Here is a 15,497-nt window from a genome sequence, read left to right as displayed (position 1 = left end):
AATTGTGCTGGCTGGAGAGTTCCAGAAACTGGCCGTGAGGAAGCTGCCTGAAGCTGCAGTCAGCGTGGCTGGAGGACCAGATCCCCGGCTGCAAACCAAAACCACCGGGCCCCCCGCCAGTCCCCATCACCCAGCCAGAGGCTGACCCGCAGCTGGCCCCACCCTCCACCCCCTCATTCCTGACGCCCTTTTTTCCCACTCTCACTGCTCCCCTCAAAGCCGCCCTGCTACCGTATAACCCCGAGATGGTCTTTGTGACACGAGGAGCCGCCGCCCCCTAGGCTGCCAGCCTCGCGGTGGCCTTGAGTTGACTCCTGTCTCTCTAGTACTGGCTTTCCAGGGGTGAGCAGCCCTGACCTTGTCTTTAGTAACAAGTGCAAAGACCAGCAGGAGTTGCGGGTTTTGTTCTGAAGAGCAGACATGGAGTTGAAAGACTGGAAGGAAATCGTGTCCAGAAAATCAAACCAAAGGTGTGTGTGTCTGGGTCATGACGCATAAAGAAACACACGCGGCAAACTCCCCGCACGGGGAAACGCTGTAGGGTTGCACCTCCCGGCCCAGCAGGCCAGCATCAAACTCTGCCCTGGGAGAGTCACAGGACCCGACTCCATGTCTTGATGCTTCATGGCTGATGGCCTTGAAGCCTCACTCCTCCCTGTTCCCCCCTGGCCCACACCTGTGCAAGCCCCCTCGTGTGGCGCCAGCCAGTGGGACATTCAGACCAGGGACCCCTGCCCTCATTCCAGCCCCACCGCATACCCACAACAGCATCCCCCTGAGACACAGGCCTTCCCGGACAAGCAGGGCTCCCTCCTGCCTCCGGGGGCTGTTCCCCACAGTGAGCCAGGTCATCGTGAAGACCCCCCCCCCAGTGGAGGAAGCAAGACAGCGAGCGAGAGGTAAGGCAGGCGTGGGCAGGGGCAGGGGCAGGGGCCAGTCTGTGGGACATCATCTTTAAGACCCAGGTCTTGATCTCTAAAGTGTTGAAGAAACAAAATTCCTTTGCAGAGAGGGAAGCCCAGTGCAGTAAGCGCACCTCCAGGGGTGCTGTCAAGAACCAGCTTTCACAGTGAGGAAACTGAGGCTCGGAGAGATTAAGCCCTCAAGCCCACAGCCGTGGTTAAGTGGAGCAGCCGGGGTTTGGACATCTGTGTGACGAGCCCTGTTCTTGAGCTCTCTCCTGTGCTGCCTTTCCGTGAGCCTGGCCCCCAGCAAGCTCTCAATAAACCAGCGAGTGAAACAATGGCAGGAGGGACAATCGAGCCTAGTCTGAGAATGAAGTCAGTAAAGGCAGCGAGGGTATGTGTAGCTAGGGAACACCTGGAGGGGGTTGGTGCTGCGGCGTAGTGCCTGAAGCTGCTATCTGCGATGCCAGCATCCCACAGGGGTGCCGGTTTGAGACCCGGCTGCTCTACTTCCGATCCAGCTCCCTGCTAATGTGCCTGGGAAGGCAGCAGAAGATGGTCCAAGTGCTTGGGCCCCTGCACCCACGTGGGAGACCTGAAGAAACTCTAGGCTCCCAGCTTTGCAGCCATTTGAGGAGTGAACCAGCAGATGGGAGGATCTCTCTCTCTCTCTGTGTGTCTCCCTCTCTGTGACTCTGCCTTTCACATAAATAAAAAGAAGAAATTTTGTTTTCAAAATGTTAAAAAAGAGAACACCTGGAGATTTTAACATGCGCTAAACCTAGCTTCGCGCCTCCCCTTCCCCGCCCCGGCAGGTGGGCAGCTGTGGGATTTTCGCTTTCAGGGAACTCTGCAGCCTGTCAAACATCAGAAGCAGCTGCCAGGGCTCCCAGCTTTTGCTTCTAAAAACCTAAGGCCAGAAAACAAGGGAGAGGGCTTGCCGGGGAGGCAGTGAATGGGGGGGGGGGTTCTCCTGGGGAAAGGGAAGGGCCCTCCCCGGCTAAGCCGCTGAAGGGCTCCTGGCTGCAGGGGGCCGGCCTGCCGGACAGGACAGCGCCCCTCGGATGAGAGCAACTGGGAAAGGGAGTAGGAACTCCCTCTGGATAACTGACCCCCTGCTGCCAGCCGGCGTGGGACTGGATCTGCCCCCCACACCCCCAGCTGAAAAAGTTCAAAATGGGTCAGGGCCGCTGAGAGCAGGGAAGGACATCCCGGACGAGGCTGCCCATCAGATGGCCCCAGCCTCCTGCCTGGGGAGCATTCTCAGGCGGGAGGTGTCGGGGCAGCCCCGTCACCTTGTTGAGTTGAAGGAATGGATCCTGGATCCAGAAAGGCCGAGAGAGCAGGAGTTCACAGAGCAGTGGTAGAGAAGGGACAGCTGCACAGAGAGAGCGAGCTGTGGAGCTCAGTACTGCCCCCTCCTGGAGACTTCTGAGTGCCCTCAGCAGGTGCATGTGAGAGAAACCAGGAGGCTGGGGGCAGAGACTCCCAAACGCATTCAAGTGCACAATGAGGCCTAACGGGTCCAGGGCCTGGAATAGCTCCTGTCCCATGGATCACAGCAGAAAACCTGGTAATTCACAGACCACAGGGTACGCAGGAGGGTTCTGCCTTAGAAACAGGGCAACAGTGCCCTGCCCTGGTGCTGCTCTGGCTCCAGCTAACAAGGCTTAAAAGCGAAATCTGAAAAGATCAAACTGTTCCCCAAGTAATTAAGGACAATGTAATTTATCAAAATGGGCACCCAACAGATAAAAATGTAAACATCTGGCATCCATGAAATAGAAATAGATATGCAAAGAAAAAGTACATAATTCAAAGTTATGAGAAAAGAAACAACCAGCGCAGAAATGATACAGACGACAGATTTAGTGAACAAGAACATCCTACTTGTTATTCCAATTGCACTTCTATGTTGAAGAAGCTAGAGAAAAGGCTAAGCATATTAAGTAGACATGGAAAATATTATAAAGGGATCCAAATAAAACATCTATGTGTGAGAACTAAGACATCTGAGATTAAAAATCCATTAAACGGGGGGTGGGCACTTAGCCTGGCAGTTAGGATGCCTTCGTCCCACATCAGAGTGCCCTGCTCTGGTTTCTCCTCCAGTTCCTGACTCCAGCTTCTCGCTAATGTTTGCCCTGGGAGGCAGCAGGTGATGGCTCCCTGCCGCCCACGTGGGAGCACACATGATGGAGTTCCAAGCTTCAGTCCTGGACCAGCCCCACCCACCCATTGCAGACCTTGGGAAAACGAAACAGAAAATAGGAGTTCTCTCTCTCTCTCTGTGTGTCTCTCTGTCACTCAGCTAGATTTATTTTATTAGATTACAGAATAACAAGAGATTAAATGCTGTGGGAATTATTCAAAATAAACCATCAAGAGTAGAGGGACTACAAAATAGAATTTCAGTGATCTATGTGGCAACCTCAAAGAACCTAATATATATGTAACCAGACTCTTCCAAAGAGTCTGGGAAGAAGAAAAATAGAAAAAAAATTTTAAGAAAAAAAGCAAATTGCCCAAATTTGATAAAAACTATAAACTTGCAGATCCAAGAAAGTCAAACAACCTCAAGCACGAGACACAGAAAGAAACCACCGAGGCACACGGTGCCCAAGCTGCTTTTTAAAATGAGGAAAAGGAATCTCTGACGCCAGGCAGAGAGAAGGGACACATTCTATACACAGAAACGAAGTCCAGAACGAGTGTATTACTGCTGGAAACATCGTCAGGGAACTGGAAGAAGAAACCTGCTACCATAGAGTCCTGGGCCCAGTAAGAAATCTTAGAAACCAAGGTGGGTGTTTGGCCTTAGTGGTTAAGATACCCACATCCCATAGCCAAGTGCCCAGGTTCAATCCCCACCCCCAGCTCCTGAGTCCAGATTCCAACTAATGCAGTCTTTGGCAGGCAGTGGTGGTTCAGTGACTGGGTTCCTGCCACCTGCAGGGGAGAGCTGGACTGAATTACAGGTCCTCGGCTTTGGCTCCAGGGCCTTAAGGGGCTGATCCACTGCTGTGAATAAGCAGATGGGAACTCTGTCTCTCTGCTTCTCTTTTTTATGAAGATTTATTTGTTTGAAAGGCAGAGTTAGAAACAGAGAGAGAGAGAGAGAGAGAGAGAGAGAGATCTTCTATCTGGTGTTTCACTTCTCAAATGGCCACAAATGCCAGGGCTGGGCCAGGCCAAAACAAGGAGCCTGGGAATCCATCCAGGTCTCCCACATGAGTACAGGAGCCCAAGCACTTGGGCCATTCTCCACTGCTTCCCCAAGTGCATTAGTAGAGAGCTGGATCGGAAGTGGAGCAGCCAGGACTCAAACCAGCACTTACATGGGATGCTGGCATCGCAGGAAGCAGCTTAACCACTGTGCCACAGCACTGGCTCCGTCCCTCTGCTTCTCATATGAATAAACAAATAATTTTGAAAGACACACAAAGCACAGCTGGTGGGTCAAAGTCCACTGGGTCCTTACTCTAGAGAAAGCACTAAAAAAATACAAAGAGTTATTCCTAACAAGCTAACAAAAGATAAAGTGGAAGCATGAAACATACTCAATACAAAAGACGTAAAAGTAAAGAAAGAACCGATGGAACAAATAGAAAGCAAACCACAGTGTCGCTCCCCCTCTTCGTGGAGGAACGACACAGGACCCTGCGCTGTTCTTTCGTCTGCTCGGCCCTCCCCGGGTTTGCTGCTGGTTCTTCCCGGGTTGGCTACTATCCCTTCCACCTCCGTGGAAGGGCAGTTCCCCCTGGCCGCATTCCCCACTTCCGCAGGGGAGCGGCACACCGCCGGCCGGTTCTCTCGGGGGCTGCACGGGTTCCCTTAGATGTTCCCCATAGATGTTCCTGGTGCATGCCGTTTCTCTCCTCCTTTATAGTCCTCCTCCGCCAATCCCAACTCGGCTGCCCACACGCCGAGTACGCTGCTCTCCTCCAATCAGGAGCAAGTCCTACAGTTTATTAGTTGAACTGGAGGCAGCTGTGCGGAAGCTGTTTACTTCTCTCCCAGCGCCATATTGTGGGAGAGCAGATGCATAGAATAAGTCCTAATTCCAGCAACTCAGTCTAGTCCGGTTTGCTCCCCACACCACAGGATGATGGACTTAAGCTTACACACCAATAGCCACATTAAATGCAAACAGTCTAAATATCCCAACTAAAAGATTGCCAATTGTTAATAATTGATAGAATTAAAAAGGAGAGAAGGATCTAACAAGGGAAGCAGGATACACAGCAGACTCATAGAATGGCAAATGCCCTAAACAGCACTCTGACCTCAGAATCAGCCCTTAAGGCATTCAGATCTGGCTAAAAAGCCCATGAGAGTTTCTCACACATGGAAAGCCAAGACACTGTGGCAAAAAATGACCTAAATGAAAGATCTCTGTGAGTGAGACCTCAGTGGAAAGAATGGGCCATCAAAGAAGGAGGTACCTTGCTCCAAAGGGAGGAGAGAACTTTACTTTAATTATGGCCCTGTCTAAATAAGGCCAGAGTTTGTGAACTCAAGAGGCTTTCATAGCCTTGGCAGCTCATGACAAGAGCCTTGGGTAATTACTGACATCATAAATAAGAGTGTCAATTGTTAAATCAACAACGGGAGTCACTGGGTATTTACTCCCCATGTACGACCTCTGTCCTTAACGTGTTGTATTATGAAGATTAACAGTAAAACTAGTCTTCAAACAGTACTTTAGGGGCCGGCGCTGTGGTGCAGCGGGTTAAAGCCCTGGCCTGAAGCACCGGCATCCCATATGGGCTCCGGTTCTAGTCCCGGCTGCTCCTCTTCCAATCCAGCTCTCTGCTATGGCCTGGGAAGGCAGTGGAGGATGGCCCAAGTCCTCGGGCCTCTGTACCCACGTGGGGGACCTGGAGGAAGCTCCTGGCTCCTGGTTTTGGATCAGCGCAGCTCCAGCCATTGCGGCCATCTGGGGAGTGAACCAGCAGAATGGAAGACCTCTCTCTCTGCAACTCTGTCTTTCAAATAAATAAAATAAATCTTAAAAAAAAAACAGTACTTTATACTTTGTGTGTCTGTGTGGGTGCAAACTGTTGAAATCTTTCCTTAGTGTATACTAAGTTGATCTTCTGTATATAAAGATAATTAAAAATGAATCTTAATGAAGAATGGGATGGGAGACGGAGTAGGAGATGGGATGGTTTACGAGTGGGAGGATGGTTATGGAGGGAAAACTTGCTATAATCCAAAAGTTTTATTTAATAAATATAAATTTTGAAAATACAAGTTTTCTAAAAAAAAATTACCATTGTTAGATTGGATAACAAAACCCAGGACTTGCACTGTGGTGTAGTGGGTAAAGCTGCTGCCTGCAGTGCCGCATCCCACATGGGCGCTAGTTCAAGACTCAGCTGCTTCACTTCTGACCCAGTTCTCTGCTATGGCCTGGGTAGAAGATGGCCCAAGTCCTTGGGCCCCTGCGCCCACATGGGAGACTCAGAAGAAGCTCCTGCTCCTGGCTTTGGAATGGCCCAACTCCAGCCATTGCAACCATTTGGGGAGTAAACCAGCAGATGGATGACCTCTCTCTCTCTCTCTCTCTCCCTCCCTCCCTCCCATCTTCCCTCCCTCCCTCCCTCCCTCTCTGTAACTCTGCCTTTCAAACAACCAATTAAAAAGAAATAAAAAGAAAAAAGGATAAGATAAACCCAGCTAGATGCTGGCTACAAGACACATGCTTTAAACATAAACTCAGAAATAGGTTCAAAGTAGAATAGCAAGTTAAAAGGAAAAGATTTACTATGCTAATACTAATCAAAACAAAGTTAGTTGTTAATATCAAACAAAACAGATTTCAAAGCAAAAATATAGTACCCACAATAAAGGGGGTTATTTCATAATGGGGTCACTATGAGGGCTCAACAGCTCAGGAGAACATAAAAACCCTAAACGCTGCTGTACCCACTATCATGAGAGCCAAAATGCAGGGAGCAAAATATGACAACTGCAAGAAGGAGAAAATTCTGCAATTTCAATCCCTCCCTCAATAATTTAAATAGTAGATAGTAATCTATACAAGGCTTGAGCAATACCATTACCTAACTTGAGCTAACTCACAGTGATAGAACTCTCCACCTATCAATACTATATAAACCACCCATCGCCCAGCTCACTCTATGAGGTCAGCATTACCTTGATACCAAAACTAGACAGTCATCACAAAAGGAAAAAATTGCAGATCAATAGCTTTCCTAAACATAATAAATACAGAAATTCTTAGAACAATTTGAGCAAAGCAGGTGCAACAACATGTAGAAAAGTTTATACAACATCAGTTGAGATTTATCCCACTAGTACAGAGTTTAACATTTGAAAATCAATGTCACTCACCATGTTAACAAACTAAAAAAGAAAAATCATATGATCATCTGAATAGATATCCAAAAAAATAGAATCATTGTATGTACTCATTGTCTCCTTTTGCTTAGTATAATTATTTTGAGATTCTTCTGTTTGTTGAGGTACAATATTCCATTGTTTTTATTACTGTATAGTGCTCTGCTCTGTAAACATGTGACAACTATTTATCCATTGCTGAGACCATATTCCAAAGTGTTGTGCCTTAGTACCTCCCCACTACCAGTGTGTGAGTTCCTGTTACTTTACATGCTCACCAGCAGGGGGCAGTGTTTTTAACCCCAGCCATCCAGTAGGTAATGGTTATCTCATTGTAGTTTTAATTTGCATTTCCCTAATGATGGTGAGCAACTCTATTTGCCACCAGTATAATTTTATTTATTTCTTTTTGGTGAAGTATCTTATCTGTTTAGTAGGTAGAGAAAAATTATTTCATAAACTGTTATATCCTTTTATGATAAAAAAAATCCTAGCGGAGTAGAAACTGAGCATATGTTGTTAATCCAATCAAAAGTGGTTGTGCAAGCATGATACTTAATAGTGGAAATATTAAAAATTTTCCCAAGATAGAGAATGAAAATAGCAAAATTGCTATCATCTTTCTAGTCAATATTGTCCCGAAGGTCTTAGCCTGTACAAAAGTCAAGACAAATACATAAAAATATATGGATCAGAAAGGAGGAAATAAACTTGCCATTAATCACAGATGACAAAGTTGTATGGAGAAATTTCAAAAGAATCTGTAAGAAAACCTAAAAGAAGTTTTTTTATTTGGCAAGGTCACTGGAATTAAGGTCAATCTACTTTATTTCTATAACCAGAAAAATTGGGAAATGAAATGAAAATATTTTCACTTATAAAAGCATAAAAATAAACTGCCTAGAATAGGTATAATGAAGCGATGCAAGACCTCTCCATACAAAACTGTTAAACATCAAGAATCCAGCGAGACAACTTCAAGAAAGGACAAATGTGCGCCAGAGAACTCAGTATTGTAAAAATGTAAATTGTCCCTAAATTGATTTCTAGAATTAATGCACTCCAAATCAAAATGACAGGTGGGATTGTTAAAAGACACTGATAAGCCGATTGTGAAATTCATATGAAAGTGCAATGGAGCCAAGAATCATAAACAAGGAAGCACAAAGTTGAAGGACATAGTAACACTAGATAAAGCCTTACCACAAGTTACTGCTAATTAGACAGTGTATATGTGAACAGAATAAAGAAACCAGAAACAGACCTCAGTATATATGGACACCTGATTTATGACAAAGACAACAACAACAACACAGCATAGTAGACGAAGAACGGCCTTCCAGGGATGGTGCTGGGTCAAATGGACACACAGCTGGAAAACACCAGACTGGGGCATCTTCTTCACACCACATACAAAAACAACTCAGAGTGAACTGCAGATCTAGATGCAAAAGGTAGAATAATATCTTCTAGAAGAAATTCTCTTGGATGGGCAAAGATTTTGTAAAGGAAAGATTGGTAAATTGGGCTATATTAAAATTAAGAGCTTCTATTTGCTAACATACCATCAAGAGAGTGGAAAGGAAAGTCGCAGACTGGGCAAGGTATTTTACCTATTACCTACAAATGACTCATTTCTAGAATTGTTCTAAATGCCCTCTATACAAAAAAAAAAAAAAAAATCCAATAAGAAAAAAAAAGGCAAAACACCTTAAAGAATCAGCTCTCCAAATATAATATTCCAAAGGCCAAGCAATGTATGAAAACATGTTCCATCTCACTCATCAAAGGGCAATGCAAGTTAAAACTACAGAAGCTACAAATTTTGGTAAGGTTTTCAGAGCAACTGGAAGTCTCACATATTGCTTAAAAGAAAGTAGAATCTGCATAACAGCTTTAGAAAACTGGCAGTATCCACCAAACTTCTCATAAACATACCCTAAGACCCAGCATTTCTGGGTGGACAGTGTGAGAGTGGACAGTGAGAGAGAGAGACAGAGAGAATGGTCTTCCTTCCATTGGTTCACCCCTCAATGGCCGCTGTGGCCGGCGCCCTGCGGCTGGCGCACTGCGCTGATCCAAAGCCAGGAGCCAGGTGCTTCTCTTGGTCTCCCATGGGGTGCAGGGCCCAAGCACCTGGGCCATCCTCCACTGCACTCCCTGGCCACAGCAGAGAGCTGGCCCAGAAGAGGGGCAACCAGGACAGAATCCGGTGCCCCGACCAGGACTAGAACCCGGTGTGCCGGCGCTGCAGGCAGAGGATTAGCCTATTGAGCCGCGGCGCCGGCCAGACCCAGCATTTCTGCTCCCAGCTTTAGACTCAAGAAAAAGATGTCTTCAAAAAGTTCGTGGAAAATGCATACTATGAAAAATCTATGTGTAGATTTCCAAAATTATTGCAGGAAAATAAGCATCTTGTCGTTCCATTTTTTCGTAAACACTTTGAAGCCCACTCGTATGACTCAAAAGACAATTACAAGAACAGTTACAGAAGCTCTTTCTCATGATAGCCCCAAACTGGGAGCAACGTAATTGAATAAATGGTGGTGTATCCAGGGCAGGTGCTGGGTGCCACAGTTAAAATGTCACTTGGGATGCCTGCATCCCATGTTGGAGTGCCTAGCTCAAGTCCTGGCTCCTCTTCCAATTCTAGCTTCCTACTAATGTACACCTTGGGAGGTAGCAGGTGATGAAGTACTTGGATTCCTGCTACCCAGATGGGAGACCAGGATTGAGATACAGGCTCCTATTTAGCCTGGCCCAGTTCTGGCTGTTTGCAGGCATTTCAGGAGTAAGCCAGTAGATGGAAGGTCTTTCTCCTCTACCACCACCCCGAACCCCGTACCTTTCAAGTAAAATAAGGTTTTACTTTTTAAAAATCATGTTAGTTTCAAGCAATGGCAATAAAATGAACAATTACTGATACATGAAACTCTCTCACACATGAATGAAAAAGGCCTGAGAGACAAGAGTTCATATCATCAAATTCAAATTTATACAGAGTCTGGAAGCAGACTCAAGTTACCAACAATGTCCGCGTTGTTTACTTTCGCACAGGAGGAGGAGGAGGATATCCAGGAAGGGACACGTCGAGGGCTCCTGGGATGCTGTTGACATTGTGTGTCTCGGACTGAGAAGCGATGCTCTCTCTACTTATTAAGCTACTCAGCTACGGCCTGTGCATCGTCCCTGAGTACGTGCCGTGCCTCAGCGGAATATTAGAGCAAAAGGGAACGTGCAAGCCAGAGCACGGGAGGAGGAAGAGGCCCGTGTCTGGGTGGGAGCACAGGCCAACTCTGGAGGCCCACCAGGGATGTGATAGTGGCTCAGAAAGGGAAAGCAGAGGAGTCTGGGAGACCTCACAGGGAGGTTTCTGGGCTCAGCAAAGATTCCGAAGCCCAGAGGTGGCCTGGATCGTCACACACAGCGATGTGAAAGAGAGCACATGGGCGGGTTCCGTGGACATCTCAGGACTTCCCCTCCGCTGCCAGCCTCCCACCATCAGCTCTTTCTACTGGAAAAGATACAAGCCTGAAACCAGCACAGGGCGGTAGGATTGGTGCCAGCGACGGCCGGGCTACCCTTTGCAACGACCCAGCAGAATGGGGGCTTGCACCCAGAATGTCAGCTGTCTTAGGAAGCAAAGGAAGCAAGGTCTCTTCCACACGCATCTGCATTTCAGCACTGGCTGACTCTTGCCCGATGCAGGGAGAGAACAAGGCTGCTTCTTTGTTGCTGAAGAGATTTTTTTTCTCCTTCTGTCTCATCCTTTCTTCTCGGAATTTCTTCCCGTCCACACGAAGCAGCACGGCCTACCTTAAGCATGGCCTTGTGGGGACAACCCAGGATGTACTGTGTGAACCCCCCAACCCACCGCTGTGTAAGAAAACGAGCGTACGTTAGGCTCGGTCCTGCCCCCTAGAGACAGGTGTTAGTGAAGCTCACGCGACCTTTCTGTAGTTTGTCGGTAAATCGGATGCGACGCCTGTCTTTCTGCGCAGGGTTGTCCATGTCAGCAGAATTCTGCACTATGTCCCACGTGTTGGATGAAAACCTCTATTGCATGTTCTTCTAACACCTGAAACAGCAAAATAGCGCATGTGTAGAGATCCCTTCACAGCGTGGTGAATGATCGGGTTCTGTTCTGATCTTGTGGGTGGAGGATGACAGGGACCATGTCCTGTGACCCCACGTCCCAAGCACAGTGCTGCCAGCAGTAGGAGCTCCATACAAGGTCACTATTGCTGTGGCTGACACAGCTCCTGCAGCCTTGGGTTTCCCTTTCATTTTATAAATCTAGCTTTACGGAGAGATAATATACATATAATAAAATTCATCAGTGTGAAGTGTGCACTTGTAAGCTAAGGCAAACATTTAGATTGTGTTAAATAATGAAGATACAAATTTACCCAGCACCCCCAAAATGTCTACCTGTCCCTTTGCAGTCAGTACCCTCTTGAGCCAGCCTCTGATGACACCGCTCTGCTTTCTCTCACAAAAGTCGCCTTTTTATCTTGCCCCGTAAGTGCAGTCATACAGGATGTGCTCTTTCATGACTGTCTTTTTTTTTTCCCCAGTGAGCAGAAGTGGAATTTTCCACATTGTTGCATAGATAAGCTTGTTCCCTTTGCTCCAGATCTTCATCAACATGTGTTTGCTCCGTCTTGTTAATTTCAGGCATCCCAGTGCCTGCGTGGTTGTATCGCACTGTCACTGTAACTTGCATATTTTAATTGCTTCTTTATCTTAAGTGAAGTGTGCTCACGTCTTCTGATTCTCCCAAGCAATTAGTTTTAGATTACTGTGGAGTTGTAAAAGTTCTTGTATTTGGGATTGGAGCCCTTTTTCACACACGTGCTTTGAACAAAAGTTTGTGGGAAAATGGAATTAAAAGGTAGGTTCATTTTGGTGCCAAGAAATTCTGAAATCCATGCATAGTTTATTCATCATCTCCATTTTCTGTGAACTTTTCTGAAGAGCCCTTGTGTTGACTCCCAGAGTGAGGGCTGCATTTTCATTGTCTTACGTGTCTTTTGAAAAGGAAGTGTTTTAAATTTTGATCAAGTTGAATTTGTCCTATATTTTGAGCTTTGTGATCTTTAAAAAAAATTATTTTTCATTTTTACTTACTTGAAAGGCAGAGTTACAGAGATGGGGGGGGGGATCTTCAATCCACTGGCTCATTCTCCCTAATGGCCGCAATGGCTGGGTGAGAATCCAGGAGCCAGGGGCTTCTTCCAGGTCTCCCATGTGGGTGGCAGGGGCCCAAGCACTTTCTCAGGTGCATTAGCAGGGAGCTGGATTGAAGTGGGACAGCCAGGTCTCCAACAGGCACCCATATGAGATGTCTGTGTCACAGGCAGAGGCTTAACCTACTATGCACAATGCTGGACTTACATATTTTCTTAAAGTGATAACTAAGTATTTCAAGTTCCTATGTAATGAAAATAGCACTTTAAAATTTTAATTTCTAATTGTTTATTGTTGGTATTCAGAAAAAAGTCATTTATGTATATTGATCTTGTATCCTGTAACCTTCCTGAACTCAGTTTTTTAGTTCTAGTAACTTTTTTGTAGATTTCAAAATTCAACATTTATAATGAAGTATATGTGAATTAAAAAGTTTTATTATGGTTCTCAGTTTTTTCCTGAGAGGCCCACCAGGCCTCTCAGGTGTTTTTTGTTCATTATTTCATTTCATTAAACTTAGCTAGAATGCTTACTGCTAAGTAATTTTTTAAAAGTTTTATTTCTTCCTTTCCTGTACACATATTGTTCCTTTTTTTCTTGTAACATTGCAATTCATAAGGCATCCAGTACAATGATGAATGGAAGTGGTGATAATAGGCATCTTTATCTTGTCACTGGTTTAAATGGGAAGGCATTCAGTCTTTCAACATAAAATATGATGTTAGTGGTAGGGTTCTTTATAGAAGCTAGTTATTCCTTTAATCCTAGTTTCCTAAGAGTTTTTTGGGGGCTGGCATTGTGGCAACCACTGCCTGCAATGCTGGCATCCCATATGTGTGCCAGTCCAAGTCCAAGCTGCTCTACTTCTAACCCAGCTCACTGCTGCTGAGTCTGGCAAGAAGGCAGCAGAGGATGGCCCAAGTGCTTGCACCCCTGCCACCCATGTGGGAGACGCAGATAAAGTTCACGGCTTGTGGCTTTGGCCAGGCCCAGCCCTGGCCATTGCGGCCATTTGGAAAGTGAACCAGGAGATCTTTCTCTTTTTCTCCCTCCCTCTGTCTCTGTAACTCTGACTTCCAAATATATAAATAAATCTTTTAAAAAGAGAATTTTTTAACAGAAATAGGTGTTGAATTTTATCAAGTACTTTGCATCTATGGAGATGATTTTTGTGAGTATATTAATTGAATGTCATCAATTGATTTGCATATGCTAAATCAATCTAGTATTCCTGGAATAAATGCTACTTGGTCATGATACATTGTTACTTTTATATATCGGTGGATTCAATTTGCTAAAATTTTGTTAAGTTTTTCTGCACCTATGTTCATGAGAGCTTTTGATCTGTAGTTTCTCTGTCTCTCTCTGTGTGTCAATATCTTTTTGTTTCCTTTTAAAGATTTATTTATTTCACTGAAAGGCAGGATGACAGAGAGAGGGACAGACAGATCTAGGGAGAGAGATCTTCCATTTGATGGCTCATTCTCCAGATACCCATAATAGCCACGGCCAGCCCAGGCTGAAGCCAGGAGCCTGGAATTCAATCTCAGTTCCCATAGGGGCGGCAGGAACCCAAGTAAGTGGGCCATCATTGCATTAGCAGAAAGGTGGATCAGAAATGCGAGGCTGGACTGGAGCTGGCGCTCTCATATGAGATGCGGGCTGCCCAAGCAGAGGCTTAACCATGACACCTGTAACACAAAAAAGCCTGCTTCACAAAATGAACCGGAACGTGTTTCTTTCTTTTATTTTCTGGTAGATTTCGTATAGAATTGGTACTATTTCTTAAATTTGCAAGTGAAGTTATCTGGGCCTGGGGTTTTCTTTGTGGGAAGGATTTTAATGACAAATGCGCCTGCTTAATAGACACAGGGTTCGTCTGGTCATGTAGTGCTTCTTGAGTGAGCTGTAGCAACTTGAGTATTTCAAGGATGTTTCTCATCTATCATGAAATTAATGGGCATAAAGTTGTTCATAATATTCCTTTGTTATCCTTTTGATATCTATATATTCTGTGGTAACACCCTTCCTTCATTCCTGATATTGGCATTTCGCATCTTGTATCTTATGTCGATAAGTCTGCCTAGAAGTTTATTAATGTATCATTCTTGTTATTTCATTGACTTTTCTTTATTTCTCTATTATTATTATTCCCCCCTTTTTGATTAGTTTGAACTTCACTTTCTGTTCTTTTTTTTTTTTTTTTTTTTTTTTTTACCTTGTCAGGTGGATGCTTAGATCGAGTGTAGGCTTTTCTTCCTTTGCAATATAAGCATTTTTTTTTTTGACAGGCAGAGTGGACAGTGAGAGAGAGAGAGACAGAGAGAAAAGTCTTCCTTTGCCGTTGGTTCACCCTCCAATGGCCGCCGCGGCCGGCGCATCACACTGATCCTAAGCCAGGAGCCAGGTGCCTCTCCTGGTCTCCCATGGGGGTGCAGGGCCCAAGGACCTGGGTATCCTCCACTGCACTCCCGGGCCACAGCAGAGAGCTGGCCTGGAAGAGGGGCAACCGGGACAGAATCCGGTGCCCCGACTGGGACTAGAACCCGGTGTGCCGGCACCGCAGGCAGAGGATTAGCCTATTGAGCCACGGCGCCAGCCAATATAAACATTTTTTTTTTTTTTTTATTTTTTGAGAGGCAGAGTGGACAGTGAGAGAGAGAGACAGAGAGAAAGGTCTTCCTTTGCCGTTGGTTCACCCTCCAATGGCCGCCGCGGCCGGCGCGCTGCGGCCGGCGCACCGTGCTGATCCGATGGCAGGAGCCAGGAGCCAGGTGCTTCTCCTGGTCTCCCATGGGGTGCAGGGCCCAAGCACCTGGGCCATCCCCCACTGCACTCCCAGGCCACAGCAGAGAGCTGGCCTGGAAGAGGGGCAACCAGGACAGAATCCGGCGCCCCAACCGGGACTAGAACCCGGTGTGCCGGTGCCGCTAGGCGGAGGATTAGCCTAGTGAGCTGCAGCGCCGGCCCCAATATAAACATTTAATATCTTAAAAAGTTTTCTCCAAGCACTGCTTTAGTGGCCTCTCATGTATT

General features: G+C 46.1%; 1 protein-coding gene across 2 annotated transcripts in view; it reads right to left on the bottom strand.

The window, feature by feature from the left end:
* Positions 1-15,497, bottom strand: part of STPG1 (sperm tail PG-rich repeat containing 1) — a 50,871-nt gene that overhangs the window by 32,146 nt on the left and 3,228 nt on the right. Inside the window, exons 1-2 of one of the 2 annotated variants that reach the window (XM_089299187.1) lie at positions 11,703-11,818; positions 11,222-11,349 (exon numbers count right to left, since the gene is read on the bottom strand). In XM_089299187.1, the coding sequence (XP_089155313.1) occupies positions 11,222-11,282 (61 nt within the window). In that variant the 5' untranslated portion in view covers positions 11,283-11,349; positions 11,703-11,818. Of the gene's footprint in view, positions 1-11,221; positions 11,350-11,702; positions 11,819-15,497 lie in introns of those variants that run through there. The other variant, XM_008265673.5, reaches the window with a different exon arrangement.

The sequence above is a fragment of the Oryctolagus cuniculus genome, chromosome 7 (assembly GCF_051225735.1).
Source record: "Oryctolagus cuniculus isolate XC-2025 breed Fujian yellow rabbit chromosome 7, ASM5122573v1, whole genome shotgun sequence".
Lineage (NCBI taxonomy): Eukaryota > Metazoa > Chordata > Mammalia > Lagomorpha > Leporidae > Oryctolagus > Oryctolagus cuniculus.
This window is presented reverse-complemented; position numbering and strand designations above follow the sequence as displayed.